At 45.0% G+C, this 20,691-nt stretch overlaps 1 protein-coding gene across 1 annotated transcript in view; it reads right to left on the bottom strand.

Moving 5' to 3' along the window:
- The window catches only part of SLCO3A1 (solute carrier organic anion transporter family member 3A1), a 131,568-nt gene that overhangs the window by 96,996 nt on the left and 13,881 nt on the right, over positions 1–20,691 (bottom strand). The window contains exon 2 of the mRNA XM_069026336.1: positions 11,322–11,787. Within this exon, the coding sequence (XP_068882437.1) occupies positions 11,322–11,787 (466 nt within the window). The remainder of the gene's footprint in view (positions 1–11,321; positions 11,788–20,691) is intronic.

Below are 20,691 nucleotides of genomic sequence, written 5' to 3'. Positions count from 1 at the left end.
CCATCCTAAGCCACCTCCAACAGCTCCCAAGGGCACTGTAGATTCAATTTCCAATTGCCTTCCTAGTAAGTAAGCAGCAAGGACTTTCTCAAGCATATCCTTAGCCAGCACTACACCTCCTTACTTGCCTCCTCCTTCCTCTGCTCCTCTGGCTCAGCTCTAGAATTTACTGCCCCTCCAGGGCTAATAAAACCCAAACTTGCTGATTTTAAGGCACAGAGTAAGTCTCATCTGTTTACTCAGACTTCAAGTACCACAGGACAGCAAGACTAATTTATTCAGGAAGCTTCACTCAGCTGCTCTCATCTCCATATTACCACAGTTTTGGGGAGTGCAGAATGTGAGATGAACTCAGGGAGCCACACATGGGAGCATTTTACACAGTAATGCTGAAGAGCAGCACAGCTGCATTTTCACTTCTCTTGTTTATCTGAAATTTTCACTTCAACAGGTCTTTTACGCAGCGGCAAAACCCATTTAAGACTGTATTTTTCACCTAATGGCATAGCCTGTCCTGATTTTTGCCAGCTGTGCCAGCCTGTGCCTTATCTTCCCTGCCCCAGTGCACTTTCTCACCAGTCCAAGGAATTCCAAGCACATTACTACCCATGATGGGATGTTGCAAGATCAGAGCGGTATCATGACTGCTAATTCAGCAGATTTTTGATAGGCAGATGCTACTTCTAAGACATCTTTACTCCAGAAGAAGTTTTGTGCCCGCTTCACCACCTTCACAGCCTTAAAGCCAAAATCCTAAACATCCAATCAAGAAAGCAACAGTCTTGGGAAGAAAAATGCACAACCTAACTAGGAGATGAGAAAAGCCACGTGGAACTGTGGAACTTGTTACCATTTTGGTTGTGCAGGCTGTGAGTGAGGTTCAAAGATGACTAGACAAGTCTAGGATGTACATCCCTGTACTGCTGGCTCCTGGAAACAAGTTACAGAAGAGTGAAGAGTCTTCTTGCAACTCGCCAACTCCTATCACAGCCTGTGCTGGAAGGGACCTTAAATTCCAGCACCCCTGCCATGGGCAGGGACACCTTCCACTAGACCAGGTTGCTCAGAGCCCCATCCAGCCTGGCCTTGGAGACTCCCAGGGACTGGGCATCCACCAGCTCTCTGTGCAGCCTGTGCCAGTGCCTCACCACCCTCACAGTAAAGAGGTTTTTTTCCTAATATCTAATCTAAACCTCCTCTCCCTTTGAAGCCATCTGCCCTCATCCTGTCACTGTATGCTCTTGTAAATAGTCTCTCTCCACTATGCAAAGACAGTGCTGGTCCCAGTTTAATCATCCAGCTCTTGGAGGCAAGTTAAACATAGCTTGCAGAGGTGGAGCTGGCTAGTGCTAGCAGACAAAAAGCCAGGATCTGTAACCCCTCTGACACTGAAAAGAAAAGAATGTTTGCACCCATGGAAGATGCATTGCTTTGCAGGAATGTAGTGAAATGCTTTAGTTCTCAGAGCAATTGCAGAGCACTGGAGCCAGAATTCCTGGGGTCTATTCTCACCCTCTTGCTAACTTGCTCTATAACCCTGGAGACATTGCTGAGTAGGAGTATTTGCTTAACCTAAGCTTAACTTCAGTTTTGTGCCTACTTATAAATCAAGTACCTCCAGGACTCTCAGCTCCTAATGAGATGTGGTATACAATTACAGAAGAGACTGTTTCTTTGATAGGGAATTCTCACCAACACACGAAGTTAAACAAGGTTTAAAGAGACAAGAAGTTGTTTTACCAGATAAGATGACAACTGGGAAACAAAAAGTAAATATACTCGAGTATGATTAGTCACACTGGTCAGAACAAGATCCACCAAGCATGAACATGCGTGTGTGAAATAGGTGTTATCTCTCCCTGCAAACCTCTTACCCTCTGGCACTTGTGGGAAACTCTTCACAGAACTCTTACACAGAACCACCACAAATAATTTAGTTTCCTGCAAGGCTGCTTCCTGCAGTCTACAACGCAGCTCGCTTGTCTCCCACCAGCACCGCAACAGCACATTTACAGAGGACATGAAGACGTGCACAGAGATAAAACAGAAGTGCAATAAAACATCTGTATGCTTGCATTCTGGCAGCGTGAGTTTTTATAGAAAATGAGGAGGGGAAATACTGAAAACACACACACACACTTCTCTACACCACAAAACCAATAAGTGCCCAGAATGAACGAACGCTCAGGGGAAACAGACAGCTCAGGCCAGTAAAGCATTAGTCAGTGCTCAAGGCACCTCAGAAGCAAGGCCAGGGGACTTTGTAGTTCACTTCTTGCATGCTACCACCCCTTTCAGTCTCTAACCCCAGCACAAAGTTTGTAACTGCCAGCTGAGAAAAGGCTCTCTAACAAGTCTTATTCTTTTGATGATCAGTCTGATTGAATTAGGACATCCATATGTTATAGCTGATGGCTAACAAGATAAGAAGTGGTTTTTCATCACATGGGTAATTGGTCTCTGCAGCAATTACTAATACACCAAACTTGTCCCAGTTGGTTTTTCCTCCCCCCTAATATTATTTCTTTCGAACTCTAATAAGCAGTATCACTGTCTTGTACAAACAGTTACAGTGGTTTTGTCTAACACTGAGGGCAGGAACATACAGAAAACTACAGGGAAAAAGTGAGGTAAGCATAGGGAGACAGAGAGGAAAGAACTGGTGCACAGAGCATCTTGCTCTTCTACCTGTTTGAACATTCAAATGTTCACGGTTTCTATGACCAGCTACCTTTAGTCAAATCCTGCTCCTCGTCACAGACACAGCTTTGTTTGGCTGCACTCAAGTGCTCTGTGAGGTATTAAGTCAAAGAGCAACATCACATGCTGTTAACTTCTATCCAAGAAATTAAATCTCACATTTTAATTGGTTAATAAAGGGCAAAATTTGAATAGTCTCCTCCAGACAAAATCCCTATTATTGAAATCAAAAGGGAGCTTAGTGGGAGCAGGCCTCCCTCTTAGGAAAAGCCAAATACTTCATTAGCAGCATAGTTAATGGAATGGCCATACCTTGGCAGAAAGAAATCTGATAAAAGACTGTGTCCTTTCAAACAAACAAAGTTCGAAGAAGCAATTTTGGAACCAAACACCAACTTTGAACCAAACAACCAAATTTTGAGGAAGCAAAGCCAAAAGGATTTGTCTAAAGCCAAGGGGGTAGTGCGTAGCTTAATAACCCCAGATTTATGCAAACTTTCCATTTACGCAAAACAAATAAATCCTTAGAGTCATGAACTTTCAACATTCACCAAACCAAGGAAGGGCTTCTGCTCCACTGGCTCTTCTCATGGCTGCTAAGGTGACCACAAAGCATGTTGAGGAATTTTTTGTTTTACAAAGTACCCATCACTTGTGGCCACGCTTTTTCCTCCAGGCTGCATCAGACAGTCAGAGAGGGTGCAGGGATGTCCCCACAGCAGCTCTGCCCCAAGTCTCACACTGCTGGGCCATCTCACACCCTCACAGGGCCTGTTGGGATCATGGTTTTGAACTACTACAGGGTCAATTCAAACTAGATATATGGAAGAAACATAGCACATGACACACTGACAGAGTTGTGGAGTGCCCTGCACAGTCTCCAACGCCCAGCAAAGCCAGGATAAAAACACACTTTGGCAGCTGAGCGCTGCCAGGCCCTGTGCGTCAACAGAGCCACGGGTTTGTGCCATGGCACTGCTTGGGACTTCGCAAAAGCAAACACTTTTAGGAGCTTAGTCAAATAGCACTTACCTGGCACCTAAAGGGTGTAAGTGTCAGCTTGCCCAGCACCCAGCTCAGACCTGCAGCAACCTCTCCAAAGGGCAAAAGAACTTGGTCAAGCATCTCACCCAGCCACAGGAGCGACAGTTTTGAAAGAGGGAAGGCAGGAGCTTGTGTGAAAGAGCTTTGCATTCTCTTACACACTTGTATGAGCACCTTGTCCTGCAGATAAGCGAGTAACACCCAGCCAGCATCCTGAATTGTGCTGGCAAAGGGGAAAATTCTGTGCCTTGCCCCACCACAGGAAACAGAGCCCCAGGTGTCCTCAGTGCCAGCCTGTAAACTGCGACCAAAACCATCTGGAGGCTCCTTATGTGCAATGAGTTGGGGAGTCTCAGTCAAGTCCCCAGGTGAAGGGCCAAGATTGGCACACACCATTCCTGCTTGTGCCATCAAGGAGGCACAATACAGCCTTCAGCTTTTGACATGGGCAATTCACCACCTTTCAACCTATTTAATTAATTTTATGAACCTTAGGACTCTGCATATGTGCCATTTAAATGACAAGGGCACTGCACTAAAGAGGCTGCCCCAGGAATGATCTACCTCACTAGGCTCTCCCAGCTGACGACAGTTTAAAGTACACTACAGAAAAAACCCAATATGCTCAACAAATGGACTGATTTTTACAAGACATCAGAGTCAGCAAGTCCCAATTAAGCCAGAACTCAGCTGCAGAGTACACAGAGAGCACAGAGTAACATGGAAACAGCTCCCACCCTCAGTATGCTTTCACACAAAGTCAGTTGTGTTGGACCCAAGCTTTATTTACTCTGCTCATAACAAAAAAAAAAAAACACAAAAAAAAAAACCCAACAAAAAACTATTAGCAGAAGGTTAAGGTAACTGAAATAATTGCTGTAAAATATTGGAGCCCACAGCAGTTACGACTTTGTGCATATATTTGTTTAATTGAATAAATACATCCATTCAGCTACTGCTTTTCACAACAGCCTTCCTGCCTGCAGTGGGAAAGGTTATTCCCATTAATTGATTATTGTTACTGCTCTAATACACCCTACACTTGCTTGTGTTTCCATTTAATTTTCCAGGGTATTACCACTAGCACTGTAAAAGGGGACACGTGTAACCAAGCCAGCCCCGCTGACACACAGCAAATGAGAACACCCATCCCTCCCCAAAGGGGCATAATTATAAAAGGCTGCAGGTTATCGATGGATCACTGGGTTAATACTGGGATATCCGCATGAAGCCATGTAATTTAATCTGATCACAGCCCACGGGGATGACAACCCAGTGAATCTGATGCAAAGACACCTTTCAGTAATGAACAGGCATCACAGCCCTAGCGCTGGCAGCAGCACTCCTCGGAGCTCAGTGCTAATACTGTGTCTTTCTCAGCCCATGGGAGACTGTGATAGAAAGGAAAGGCTCTCCAAATCACCCGTAGGAGGATGCATTTACTGAACAAAAGCATTACAGAATTCCATCAAGTCTTTAGGCTAAAAATATTACACACCTATAAAATTGCCTATACCCGCAAGGAGAAAAGCAATTCTCACTTCTGTGCCCACGTGGGGGTGGACAAACTCACCAGGCAGCTGATGGGTGTGGAGTGGGAACAGAGTAAATACAACAGATAGGAGTCAGCTATGATCCACTACAAAAGACCTCACAGGCTCTTAAAGGAAAAAGAGTAAGGAATGCACAAGGCTGGCAGAGCCTTAGGTGGTGAGCTCAGAGAAGCACGTTCCAGCAAGAAGGGCTAATGTGAATAAAGTACCTATGTTGCTTGCAGACCACAAATGAGCACAAAAGGAAGGAGTGTGGCCATGTGGGAAATGCTGGAGGATTTCCAGCCATGTGAGGAATGAAAGGAAAAGCAGTCAGGATGGGCAGAGCTGTACAGGCCTTTCAGGTGGGTCCTAAAGGCTTTCCAATCAATACACATCAACAGACAGCCTCAAGAGGCTGACAATATGACCTGTATGCTATAAACACACAATTATTCCACTTGTTGTGGTTTAAAAATGTAGGTTGAGACATACGTGTCAAGAAATTTGAGAGATTTGGAATGGAAGACTAAGCAAAATACATTCCTCCTCCATGTAAGAGACTTTTCATCAGGTAGAGACAAAACTAGTAACCCTTGAACATACAAAATGTTGACCCAAACTCTGATTTCAGCATCTTATAACTTGCCATTAACTCACCACCACAGATACTAACTCTCAGATTTAATCCTTGTCAGTCGAGAAAATGTTTCTCCTTCTCCAAAGCACAATGGCTGCTATCAGTTTGACTGACGTAAGCTACCATAAGTGATTTCTTCAAATGGACAAATTTATCCCTGGAGACAGCAAGATTCCAAATAGGGCATGTTTGTCTTCCTCTGCAGCAAATCTTGAGTTGGTCCTTAAAGGAAGAGAGAAGGCACCAGAAGCAAGAGTGAGCTTTCTCTCTGTCATCACAAAACAAAAAGTGCTTCTACTGATGCAAAATAAGCCCACACTAATACAAAGGTCAAAGCCAGCAGCTGCAATGCAGGGTCCTGTTCCTCTTACAGGGTTAGTCCCATCTGGGCAGATGTGGAAAGAACACACCATTCTGTTGAGTTCTCTTCTTACACCAAGGGTAGGAGCTGCAACAAAAATATGATAAAACCAAAATACACACAGAAGAGGCCAAACAGAAGCCCAGGAGATAAGACAGAAGAAAGCAGCTAAACAGAAGCATCCAGCAGAGCTGAGTTATCCATTTTTCCATTCCTGTGCCCTGCCATGAAACAGACCAAGGACAGCTCTATGCCTCAGAGGATGCTGTGCTCAGACACACCCTTGCACACCAGTAACTCAGGAGCACTCATCACTCCTCAGCACACGCTTCTTGACTCAAGACTTGTCCCTTCTGGGATTTCCTTTAAGCCATCCTTCACATTACTGCAATTCAGCGAGGAGCCCCAAAGTCATGGGTCCTGAACATGTGAGGCATGTGCCCATGATGCCAAACACAGAGACAGCTTCAGCAAATGTAAAGAGAAACCCTGAAACGCATTAAAGATCAGCACAGCATTCTTCTGAATGAGCCTCACAATCTGGCAGGGCTCCTTCCAACATCAATATCAATTTCCTCCATCAACAGGAGACAGAATAATAGCAACTTCCTCTGTTTAATACAGCCCTTAATTGTCCCAGATCAAATACTGGCTCCCAGAGGCTATTCATTCTGCTCTATAGGTAGCTGTGTCCTAGACAAGATGCAAAAACTTTTATCAGCGAATGTTAAATGCAGCAGGAAGGCCAGAAGGTGTGTCTCAGGACTGCTAACATTAACCAACCACATCACTGCACTGATTCTAATGGAACTCACAAAGCACTGCTGGGAGCAGCACGGGCACCAGACAATACTTGCAAGCTCTTGCTTATCTGAGAGGCAGCAAATCCATACAGTCACTGTCAGATCAGGTTTTTTTTCCCCTCTTTGTATCAGCCACAATGCCTCTGATCCCCCTCCGAATGACAAAGTCCTCATTGATTTCAGGAGAGCTCAGCAAGACTGAGCAGAAAAACTAAAAAAGGAAATGCCAAGTGAGTCATTAGTGGGTGGAGGAAAGAACTGTATAGTAAGTAGTTTTCAACTTTTACTCCTTTAAAATAAACAGTGCCACAAATTGAAGCAATCCTTTGACACTGGTGAAGATGGAGCAATAACAAGCCCTGCATAGTCCGTAGGAATGATTAATTCCTCCACTAAAAGGGGCTACTTATGCCAATAAGCACACAGGTTAAATTAATCTGCTTGTCTGGAAGCCTCTAAATGGGAGTTCAGATATTAAATACAAGAGGGAAGCAAGCAAACCAGCACCAACTAGAACATTTTCCCAAACTTCAAATAGCTAAGAAAATTCCTTTATTTTTTCCATCTTTTGGCTGCTACTGCCAGCATTACAACCTTTGTGTTGAGCAGGAGCTCACATGCTGAAATGGGAGGAGATTTTATTCCCCATCATTAGGTTTTAGTTGGCCAGCAACCTGTTCAAGTGAAAGATGTTCCTGCCCACTCCAGGGGGTAGGAGCTGGATGATCTTTGAGGTCCCTTCCAACCCAAACTGTTCTAGGACTCTATGATTAACCCAAGCAGGCATGGTGCCGTGATCTTTCTAACCCTGCTACAGCACAAATGCATTCCCTCTTGAACGTACTTTGGTGTGTACTTTCACACACTCATCTCTTTGATTCGTTTTGCCCTGGGTTACTAAAACACAGCCCTTTTTCCTAGACCTGGTTACTACAGCAACAGAATCTTTTTGAGTTTGGTAGCAACACATTGCAGGCACCAAAAAAAAAAAAAAATCTGCCATTAGTTCAAGAAACGTGAAGCCACAAGTCAGCAGCCCATGCAGAGGAATATTCCTGTAGTACCTCACCCCTGCCTCTCTAATTAAGAAACGCTATGAATCCCCACCTCCTTGGCAGAGCACAAGCCTGAGCAACCTCTGACTTCAAAGGATGCACAACAGAGGTGCACTGCCCACAACCTCCTGTGTGCCTGTCACTGCAGAGAAACCACAAGAGAAATCTGATGGGCTTCATAGCCAGAAGAATATTACACTCCACAGATACCATTAGTTCCACTAACGATTAAAGCCAAAGCACCACTTTAAACTCCATATGGTACCACATCTGCATTCTTCTGCACACACATGAGTATTAACACAAAAAAAAAAGTTTGGGGGGGTGTTCTTGGGGTTTGGACTTTTTTTAATAACCAGAGGAGCCTTCCTGTATTGTCATTTCATTGCAAAGTGACTGTATTAGATATTATATTATTATTCCACTTAACTCTCACTCAACTCAGAACAATAAAAAAACCCTCTCAGCGCACAGAGTTATTTCTATCTAATTCACTACCTTGGGACACAAGAGGGCTTTTACTGCAGAGGTGAACAATGACTGGTCCTTAGCTGTCAGGTTCAGAGACTGCTGCTAACCCTCAGCTACAGTCCAGCCCAATGCAGCACACGCAGACTCAGCATAAGCAATACACTGAAGACAGCACAAACTGGTCAATCTGATCATTTCTCAGCAGCAGCCAGTCATTCTAGAAAGTTCAGACAGACTATTATCACTGGTATTAATTAGTTCCTGTCCTGAGTGAATGATCTGTGCCAGATTTGCCCCTAATTTCAACTGAGGGAACTTACCCAAAAACATTTCATCTGGTCACACACAGCCCCCACTGAGTGAGAGTGCTATTATGAGAAAGCAAACTGATGTAAATATAGCACAGTGACAGTATCCACTCTGCAGTTATTTCCTCTGCGAAACAGAGCAGAATGAAGTGGGTAAGCTGCTCAGCTTTCTTCTGAAGGCACTGAAAACTGCATTGATGATATCAACAAAAATAATCAGTGAAAGACAAATCTGAGCAAGTAATTCTCAAACAATATTTAAACCGAGCAATCTGACCTCCTCTCAAGTATCCACCAACACAAGATGACACTTCCACTAGTTTCTTCTCCATTTATATTCATTCATGGAATAGATTTTTTTTCCTGTTAGCTTTTATTTTCACTAGCCAAATTGATTGCAAATTGATAGATGAATTAATCATCCAGCATCTGAAACCCTACTTGTGACAGATAGGCTAGGACAGGGCACAAATTAAACTTCATTGCTGGTTAAGTGTGCATACACAGGCACTCTTCTGCAATCCATAATTCAGATGTAGAAATTCAGCTTATGATTTCCATAGCTAAAGCCAGAAAGCAAGCAACCCCAAAATGCTTGGGGTTTTGTGGTGAGTTTTTTTGGTGTGGTTTTGTTTGTTTGTTTATAAACTCTACATGTAGTAATGAACATGGTTAGATAACATCCTTATCTCTGCAGGAAAAATAAAAAAGCTGCATATAGTAAGCAGAAATAATTTTCTGGAAGTATTTTCCCAGCTACAGTTGAACTGCCAACTTTAAAGATGTTATTTTAGCACACAAAATGAATGTAGCTCAGGAAGAAGAATCACTCCTCCTAATCCTTCTCTCATGCACCCTCCTCCAGCCCTGTTCTCAAGACATGAAGCATTGCTTAAAAAAATGCCCATGGAACAGACTGAAAGAAGTTGCTACTCCTCTATATAGTTATTTATAATAGATAATCTTAGAATCACTCTTAATTCCAGCTCATCATTTATGGTGCTGGCACAGTTGCTTCAGTGAATTCAGGCTCATTATTCACCTTTGGGTTGTACAGCAACTTGTATTTCATACATCATCTTTCTTTGTCCAGTGGATCCCTCACAAACACTTACAGAACCAAGTGAAGATGAATAATGACCCAAGGACAAAGCTAAATGCTGAAATACTATGATTTTATGGCCAGCTACAGAAAAGAAGGGACATGTTTTGAATACACAGACAAAGCTCCAAGTGAAGCAGCAACACATCCAGGAATGCCACGCTATGTAGTGACTTTCCACCAGGCTTCTGCACTATCCCAAGACACTGAACAGCACTCAGAAAGTCAGCAGGACCACTCAGCTTTGCTGTCAATGGCCACACCCAGATTGGAAACTTGATAAAAACGGCTTTGGAAAAAACCAAACAGGAACAGGATCGCTCATTCGAAGTCATGCCAAGATGGGGATGATGGGACAAGTGCACACTTTTGGTTACCAGGATTATACTAACAAGTGCAGAAGGATCTCATTAATGGCTGCATGCACTCCACTGATTTATTGCATTGGTGCAGCTTATCTAGTGACAAGTCCTGCAGAAAGAGGAACGTGCCAAGCTGGAACATTTTTTCAAAGAAAACTTCACCAACAACATCCTCTTTAAACCTGCTGGGAGGGGGAACTACTGCTGAAACCCATAAGCACTTTACCCCAATAACTGAGATGTTTCATTCGGTAATCAAAGGCACATTTCCAACTTAAGCATCTGAAAGAATTTTGCAACATGATCACCAGAACCACAAGTTCTACTCCAGGCTCACTGTATCTCAAAATAAACCTCATCAGCTTCCACATCCCATTCCGTTACAGGGATCACATTATCAAGGGTCCTGCTACAGCACCCTGGGTCACAGCACCTACTCTGTAACTGGCACTTCCTTGCTAAAATGTGACAGTGGTAGTGAGAAGACGTGTGTCCTCTCAGTCTCCTTAGACTGCAGTGATCACTCAGACACATGCTTTGGAACAAGAAGAGAACTAGGGTATCTTGTGGGAAAACAAAAACAAAATGAAAAAATCAATCATCACACATACCACTTGAAAATTCTTCAGCTAAACCCAGCCATAAGCCAACAATATAAGAATTTAAAGCAATCTGGGCAAACACAAAAGAAGGAATGAGCATCTGCCCAATCATCCAGTAGTGATCACCATGGCTGTCAACCTTTACCATTGCTACAATATGAGCAAACAGCACTGTTTCCCTGCTGCTTCACCTAGAAACCCATGCCAAGTTACCTTCACAAGCACAGCAGCACACAGAGAAGAGGCCTCGAGGCATCCCTTCCACTGGCACCAAAGAGGGAACAAGAGCCAGATGCCAGCCCACAAGGAAAACCTTCGGTGAGAAGTTCAGAGAGCCTTACCTATGTACAGGGAGGAATCTTTCCGCCTGACGTGGTCATCGATGTAGGAAACTCCCAGGGGCTGGACAGGGGTAGCACCAATGCCCAGGAGGACCTGTGCCCCGATGAGCAGCAAGTACATCATGTTGGTAGCAGTCCTATTCCTGCAGATAAGGTCCGGGTCTGGTCCCTCATCGCTGGTGGACCCGTTGACAGCACACACATCCCTCCCTTCAGCACCCCAGCGTATTTCTCCTGATTCATATTCGTACTGGTGGGTCAGAAATTCAGGCAACGCAGAAAGGAGGGCACCCAAGGCCATGACTATCCCTCCACATCCTATCAAGCGCGGCCGGTGTCCTCGGGCTCCGAAGTAGCTCACGAAGAGGATGAGGGCCAGGTTGCCAATCTCAAAGCTGCTGGCAATGACGCCCACATCAGCACTCTGGAGGTTGAATCGCCGCTCCAAGGTGGTTAAAACACTCACCTACAACAGAAATCCAGAGAAAATTACATTCCATGCCTTCCATTCTCCCCATATGTACTGCTAAAGTGTAAATCTCCTTGACTCTTCCTTGGAGCTGGAAACATATCCATCAAGGACATCCAAACCACAGTATAGTAGCTGACCTCCAAGCATGACCTGACTGTTCAAATACAGCCACATCAGAAGGTCCTAATACCAAGTGACATTTCACAGCCTACCACCTGTCCAAGCACACGTCCACTTCCGAATTCCTGTGCCCAACAGTGTGTATTTTGGATGCCTGCAGACACCCATGATTCCATGATTTGTTAGCCTGTCTTTGGGCTCCCTTTCTGTTTGAAGGCACAACCGTCATAGTGCACTGTCCCACAGAACCACGGCACAAACCACATTGAACTTCACATCCTGCCAGGCCTTTCCCTTGGAACGAAGTGCAGTTAGGGAGCAGCAGAAAACCCTGCAGATACTTTGCTTGCACAGCAGCACGAGGCCATTGAGCCAGTCGGAGACAGCGATGTACAAATAGGCAGCTTGCCTTGCACCAAATGCTTTTACTGAAGTATATAAATAAAATGCTGATCAAAGGGCTTAAACTGTTTGTGGATAAGTTAATGACTGGGATTGTCACAGAGTATTTTTGAGAAGACAGGCCAGTCAAGGTTTACATAGAAGATTTAAATCCACCATGAAGAAGGGATGACTTAAGAAATTGTGGGTGTTTAACACTAAGAAAAGAGAAGCACGTGAATAGTCTTCAAATATTTAACATTGCTGCAAAAAGAAATGACCTGTTCTTTGAATTCAAAATGGACAGGACAAGAAGTGACAAGTTTAAACTGCAGCAGAGCTGATTCAGGTTAGATACAAGGTGGTGAGAAACCAGATTTTACTGGTAAGGATTGTGAGGCACTGAAATATGCTCCTGGAAAGGCTGCAGAAGTCTTTAACAGAGACTTCTAACAGCATCCATCAGGAAAGACACAGGTATGACTGATCTTGCCATGGGGCAGGAAAATGAACGAGATCATCTCTTGAGAGCTCTTCCAATCTTGATTACATGGTGCAGTGAAACACAGTGTGGGTTTTCTGCACCAGTCACAGCACTGATCAGAGCATGAAGGATGAACCATCAAGTACCTCACTTGCTGCCAGCCCTGCTCAAGGGGAAAACAGGGTATTCTCATGTCTATGGCAGTGTCCCTCTTACACAGTAAAAAAAAACCAACAAAAGAAGTCTTGAACATGTCACAGAAATGCCAGAAATGTTTACCTTGAATAAAAAACTATCTAGTTTTTCAGACTGCAAAAGATGAAGGTATTTAAGATCGTCCTGAAAGAGGCAGGTTTCTCTAGTCTAAAAAAAATGTGATAAAGACCTCAGAGCAGAAGGTAGCCCCTGGATAGAATAAAAATAGCCTCCCACTGGAGGCACTGAAAATCTTTGCTGATAAACCTCACGAAACAGGAGCCAGCCTGACCGACTTTAAAGTATTCTGACAGCAGTTCTTCTTCCGGGGGCAGTTTGCCTCTGCTAGGGTACACCAGGGCACAGCTGGACAAAGACAGCCCCATCGGCAACAAAACAGAAAGTGGAAACAACCCAGCCCTGCTGCTTTGCATAAGCAAAAGCTCCCAAACCTGACTCTGGTAAGCGTCCAAGTCAGATCTCCAAAACTGGACTGTTTTAATGTTTCCTGAAACTCCAGCCTTCTTCTCATACAGGCAGCTATCATTTTATACTACCAGTGTAATCCTTCCCCACTGAAGAGCCAAGAGCTGAGGAAGGCAGGGAGAAAGAAACCTAAAAACCAAATCCTATGAATAAAGGCAGCGCAAGAGCTGTAATTCTTCCCATGCCAAAGCCAGGTGTGTGTGTGTCAGAAGGAGAGGAGATCACCACTCTGCCTGCAACACCAGGTGCAGGTCCCTGTTGGGATGAACAGCTCTGTGACTCACGAGGGACAACGGTGTCCTCTGTGCGAAGGCACAGCACAGCCTGTCCCTGCTCCAGCAGCCTCAGCAAGCAGGGCTGGATATCACACCCAACAGGGACACTGCTGCTCCCAGCCCTCCGTGGGAGCTGTGACAGCTGAGCAGGTGAGCACAGACACTGCTAGAAAACATTATGCTGGTTTTCAGAGCAAGGCACGCCAAGGAGGAGGGATATGGACAACATCCCATTGCCATGGGCAGATCCATCAAGCTCCTGTGGGACAGAGAGCCACAGAATGGTTTGGATTGCAAAGGACCTTAAAGACCAACTATAGTTCCAAACCTTCCAGCATGGATAAGGACTTACCATCCACAACAGTGGTTTTATTGCAAGATGTGGTCTAAGGGGGCTGGTGCTGGGTGCATGAACACCAATTTTGACAGACTGGGGAATCTCTCCAAATCAATATATAGCTCTGAGCACGCAAAATTATGTCTATGGTGCTCATTTCTGAGCTGTACCTAGATGGAAAACTCATGATTACTCATTACAGCTGTGTAAACTGAGGTAGAGAGCCAACTATTAATGAGGCAAGTACAGTAAACAAAATTAATTTCTGATGGAATAATTTAGGCTGGAAGATTGAAAGCCAACAGAAGTGATTTCCCAAGGCCAACTGGTATTAACTAGCTTTGGAAGTCTCCCACATTTCGACCTGGCTGCCAAATTTTAGGCTGTTACCATACATATGTACAAACGGCTAGAAAGCAGGATGGTGTTTCGAAACACGTGGGTGCCAGATCTCAAAAGGGTCAGATTTTGGACAGCTGGATTTCAGATACAAAACCCACACCATTTCCAAGTGCAATTCGCAGTGACAGAGACAGTAAATTGGTGACAAACCAGGGAACTAAAACCAGAGTCCCAATTCTCATTCCACTCTTATTTCAGTGGGACTTCAGCCATTCTTTCCCTTTCACAAAAGCTAAACCACTCACAGTAGGGAAAAAAAGTATCACCATCCCCTAATAGTTTCCTGCTTTACTTTGGGGGAAAGACTGAAACAAAAGTAGGAGGAGGACGACAACACAGGGAAAACTGCAACCCTCTTGATAAAAGCTGGCAGTTCCCCTCATTCCTCTAGCCAGATCACACTGCATTTCCCCAGTTTGCTCCTTCTGGCTGTAGCACTGCTACCCAGTGCTACCAGCTCTGCCTTTGCTAAGTGGGTTATGAGAAGCAGAGGGGTACGGTGAAAGAACAAATCCATCATACCAGCCTTGAGCATCCAGAAGAAAATAGCATCCAAGTACAAAATGCTGAGACCAGCATCAGCAGAGTAGATCCAAAACTGACAGTCTCAGTCAGGGGAAAAAAAAATCCCAAAATAAAAATAGGGCTGGGAAATAAAGTGTCAACATGCAGATTTTCAGCCAGAGAACAACAGGAACAAAAATGCATTTTATCCAGGGTGGCTGCAGCCCAGACAGCACACTCCAAACTCTTACTATGACATTGGCTGTGACCTTACAAAGACCAACTACAAAACCAGCATTAGCATAGGAGAGATGTTACCTGCATTTATGCAAAATAAACCCCTGCCCATGGCTAAAATCATTCTCTCACCCTCCATGCTCCACTTTTATGGGACTTCCTGCATATAAGGTATAACCTGACTAAATACTTGCAGTTTCCATGTGGGATGCCCACGGTGCCCTTGTAACCATGGGATAAAAACACCGTACTGCCTGTATTTCACAATCCTGTTCCCCAGCAGATCAGCCATTGCCATTCCCAGGCACTAACTCTATTTACCCATTGTTACATAAAATGTTGCAAACGACAGGACAGGTCCCTGTAAAATACTGGTGTAATGCAAAAAGGCTGTAAGGATTATAAAAAGTCCCTGTGTGCTGAGACCCGGTTGGTCACTCGAGGGCACAGCTCATATGGATGCTGTTGAAGAGCAGGGATGTGGGCCATGGCATGGTGCAGCAGCACAGCAGCTTCAGATGGACACCCTCCTGCTACAACACAGCAGGGAAACACCAGCAGCCCACAGCTGTGAAGCTGCTACTTCCTGACTCCTGTCAACTTACACAGCTGTTTAGTCAGGGATGGAAAGAATCGACTAAGAGGGTATTTATTTAAAAAAAGCTTCTAACCCAAGATCAAAATGCTTACCAGGACACAAAGACAGCACCCAGCAGAACTCATGCAGACAAGATAAAGCAGATCATGAGGCCTGACCCCAAGATGTTACTGGTGTGAAACCACCCACAGGACCAGACAAGTCCAGAGCAGGCACAAGGACAGAGGCAGGGCCAGTGTTCTAATCGTGGCACATGCCAGTGCCCAGGAAAATGGGAACAGCACTGGAGCTACAGCTTCCTACGGGAATGTGCCTGCCTGCTACCCTGATGTGCTCCCATCTGTCCCTTAGCAGGTCACTGGGGCTCTGACCAGCAAGTACTTAAACTGCAGCACTGCACACAGCCTTCAGTCGTGCCAGCCTCGCTGCCTTCCTCCATGACTCCCATTTCACCCACTCCAGACATCTCCCACCTGGTTTTAAACAGCAGATCCACTGAGATGTAGCTCTGGCATTAGAGAGATCAACCGTGTGGCTGTTGCTCATGCTCAGGCTCATGCTCCTCCAGACTAGGTCTGTACCAGATTAGTCAACTGGACCACCAAAAACTACACCAGTTGGGCACCAGCACACTTTGCTCATGCAGAAAGCAGGCTGGGCATCTAGAACAGATCACGTAACCCAACCTTCTGGCTCTCTGTGAACACACTGCAACATACAATAACAAGAAGTGATTAAAACTTGTACCATGCTTGCTTGCACCATCTCCTCCTCTCATTGAGCCACAGCAGGCTGCACACATGCTTTTGTATCAGATGACTGACATCAAACAGACCTGGGCTAAAGGGGCCTCCTAACACCACCCTAAAACACTCTTCGATGATTGAAAAAGGAAAATATCTCACGTAATGCACACAGTGATAAATGACCCACATCAAAAAAAAAAAAAGAAATCAATCACCACCTTAAAATTTTCCAGCCAAAGCAATTTATATTGCAGCTTCTGTAACTAAATCCATGGAAGCTTATGCCATGCCATTCTGGACTTATTTCAATAATACATACTCACATTCATCATTCCTGTCTGTCCCAAACCTACAGACCTTGGCCTTTCTGAACCAAGGTAAATTTGTTTTCTCTATAGGCTGTTTATTTTATATTAGTGCTCAGCAAAAATACAATCCTGCTTCACACTACTGCCCCACTTTATCACTAAGAAATGAACTGAAGGCTGGAAACACCATTATGGAGTCAGAGACACAGTACATTGAAAATGAGTATCATATTGTTCGTATCTCCAATGATCAAGTCAAATTCACCCACAGAGTCTACAGTTAAGTTCACTGTATTAATAATACTGGGTTATATATAGAAAACACATTGACTTTATGCCTGAAGGGCCTTTTCAAAAGGCTTCTTTTTAATGTAAAATACATTTTTTCAGTTATGTGGTAAGAGATTGGACTTGAAGAGACATGTCTGCAGTGCTACAGGGTGTAAAGTAATTGCCTGGCAACTACGCTCCCAAAGGAAAACAAACACAAACCATCTCCCACAGTCTCCATTACAGAGCTGGGAAACACAAGATTCCTTGAAGAGCCAAAGGGACCATGCCAGAAATGCCACTGCTTCCAGGTGCTTCAGGTAGCACCTTGTCCTCTCTTCCAGCAGCCGGGCAGGATGGGACAAACGGGATCCCATCGCTGGGGGCAAGCTCTCCTCCTGTAGAGCTGGTCCCCAGGGGTTCAGTCACCCTCCCCTCCCACAGCCACCAGGCTCATGCTTCAAGCCCAAGGAATGATGCTGATCCTTTGCTCAGACGTTTTCCTGCTCCACAATTCCGGTGTTGAGATGGATCACTCGTGGTTGAGCCAAACTCTTAAAAAGGCAGCCACTTCCGTGGCATTTTGCCCACTCCTTCCCGTTCAGATGGCTGGGAAGAGAGCAACACCTTAACACCTTTTGCCCAGCCCCAAGCAACAGCACCTCTTGCTGCTCCTCACCCCAATGAGGTAGTGAGGGCATCAGGATGTCCTGTCTCAGGCAGCTGATCACTTGTTTGAACCCTTCCCGTTCCAATGAAGTCAGTAAAAACTTAAAATACATTTTCACTGCAGATGCCAACACCTGTGCTTTGGGCACATGAACATAAGGGAAAGCAAAAAAAAAAAGGTGGCGATATGAACACACCCAAGCTGCCTCTGCTCAAGGTCTGGAAATCATCTCTGCATTGAAATTTGCATTCACATGACAGGGATAACAGACACCACAGCTGAACCCCCACTGAAAGTAGGGTGTTATTAGCTTGGCTCTTGCTGCATGTGCCTGTGCTGTTTCTAGGCCAGCACTCAAAAATCTGCAAGTTACTGTACTGGTGCCATGAGGAGTTTGCAGCTTGGATCTGTGCCTCACTGGTGTGAAAAATTCATTTTATATTCTAGTGACCAGCTCTGAGGTTACTGACACAGTTCAAGTTAAGCACATGTTCAAGGTCAGGATTTTCAGGGCCTGAGAAGAAAGGGTATTGCACCATGCAGCAAGAGCAATAGCACATCACACTCCTAGTCAAGGCAAGGCACACATTTTTGGCAACCTCTTCTCTCAAGCAGAAAACTTTCCTGCCGTCTCTTGTAGCCCACTGTGCATCTCCTCCCCACATTTCAGCAGTCACAGCATCCTGTGCCACTGGCCCTTGGCCAACACAAGGCACAAACCAAGTGTACCTGGGCACCTTTTGCAGGGTTTCACAGCTGTGCCACAAACACAGCGATGCTCCAGGCTGTTGCATGCTGCAAACAGAGCAAAGAGCATCCATGGAAGATATCCTGTTTGGTCAGAAGCTGATACATCAGTGAAAGCCACAGTTTGTTTCAAAATAGCTTAAACCAGAAAAAAGCCACGTGCCTCTGAAAGGTGAACGTGCATTTTCCACTACTCTGGTGAGACTGGGATCCACACTGACCGAACATGCTGCATAAAAACCTAACATCCAACCCAGGCACTCAGTGCAGCAAACAGCAACGCAGGCAGGGCTGTCAATACCTTCCTCATTTGCTTCCTACAGATCCTGCGTGGGACACAGTGGGCTGGCCCCCTTTCCCAGCTCCCCCCAGGAAGGGAAGGCGCAGTGCCCCATTTAGAGCGGTGTGAACAAAAAGATCACCGGGGTGTTATTTGCAGCTACCCCCTCACGTTCATCATGGAAAGTGAGCCTGAGTCACCAAGAGCTCAAAGCAGACCCAGGTACAGAGCCAGGCCACAAAGAACTGCCTAGCGAAACTTGAAAGGCTTTTTCTGTTGCGCTGAAACAGATGCACACCACAGCTAAAATCTAGATTTTTACCCTTTTAGAGTCCCAACCTACAGTGATACGATAATCACAACCACAGACTTGGTGTCCACACAAGCTTTTTGCCTCCAAGTCTGCTGTTTAATACTGACCTCACTATGTGAAGGCAGGTGGTATTTTAGTCCCTGACAAAGTATCTACATAAAAACACCCAGTGCCAGAACCCATTTTTAGCACAAACTTTCCTTGAGTAGCACACTTACAATGAAGCCAGTGGATATTTGAATCCTTACTTATTTTTAAATGTTATGTCATTTTCACTGGCAGCCAAATAACACATCACAAACATGCAAAGAAGCACAAACCTCAACCCTCTAGCTGTATTTCTGCATGCTTTAAAAACTGTAGCACAGAACAGCGCTGCCAGCACATTTCTGACCTGGAGGATGAAGAATTCCATGTGGAGTAAGTGTGCAGCAGCAGGGGCTGGTGAGCAGGGGCAGCCAATCTCTCTATCAAAGTAAACAGCCAAGGGAAAGCTACTGGAACATCTTTGACACATTCAGAGATGGATCTCTTTTTTTTTTTTTTTCACATGACCAGCAAGTAGGTGTACGAAGCCAGATGAAGAGGAATTCAAAGTGTGTAATTTAAATGGAGGCTCCTACAGCACTCCTGGCCACATACAGAACTGGCAGCAAGATTCATACATGGGTCTGGAACTCTGCAAACTGGTCACCATCACGCTGGGTTGCAGCTGAGAGGAGGAGATGAAATTCATATAGCTGGAAGACTCCTAACAGGAAAAAAACCATTCCTATATACTATCACATGGACTACGTACTACCACTGGAGAGGCGCGATCCCAAGCTGTCACACTGCAACACCCTCCCTTCTCCACCTCCACAACTGAATGCAGGTTTGCTTGTTCATCTAATAAAACACTTCCTAACACCACTTCCATGCCTGCAGAGAAGGCTTTCTACTATAAACAGGGCACTCACCACGCAGAACCCATAATGCAAGCCTGACAAGGAAACCTCTCATGCGAAGGGCTTCACGTTATCTTAATGTATGATCAAGAGCTGAACTCGGGGCTAAGGGCTGCACCCGAGTTATGCCAAAGTGCAGATGAAGCAGCAAGGCCCGTAGAGCTGCTTGCAGAAGCATTCCCAGCTGTCAGGCATGAACCAGGGCAGAAATGACACAGGCAGGACAGTCTGAGGCAGCATTAATAAAAGCTTTGAAGGAAGAGGAATTCAGTTTTCACGGTTGGAGGACAACGGTGATTATATAAAGGCTATATACTGGGAGAGGAGCTTTTCTGACAAGTCCTACTACTTTTCTCCTCATCTGCTCTGCCTCTACTGATTTCTCCTGCTCTACTCTCTATCCAGCAGAAAGGATGCCTGGCTGCAGCAAATGGGAACTCGGCTTAGGGAGAAGTTGAGGCTTTTCTCATCAACCAGTACATCAAATGCTTTAATTTACTAAGCCTTGGGACACAGGAAGCCATTTAAAAGGGAAACAACAAAATGGCCACATTGCACTGCCATTCCACAGCATTTTGTAACAACTCATAAAAGAAAT

The sequence above is a fragment of the Aphelocoma coerulescens genome, chromosome 10 (genome assembly GCF_041296385.1).
Source record: "Aphelocoma coerulescens isolate FSJ_1873_10779 chromosome 10, UR_Acoe_1.0, whole genome shotgun sequence".
Taxonomy (NCBI): domain Eukaryota; kingdom Metazoa; phylum Chordata; class Aves; order Passeriformes; family Corvidae; genus Aphelocoma; species Aphelocoma coerulescens.
The sequence above is the reverse complement of the archived record's forward strand: the minus strand, read 5'-3'. Positions and strand labels throughout refer to the sequence as shown.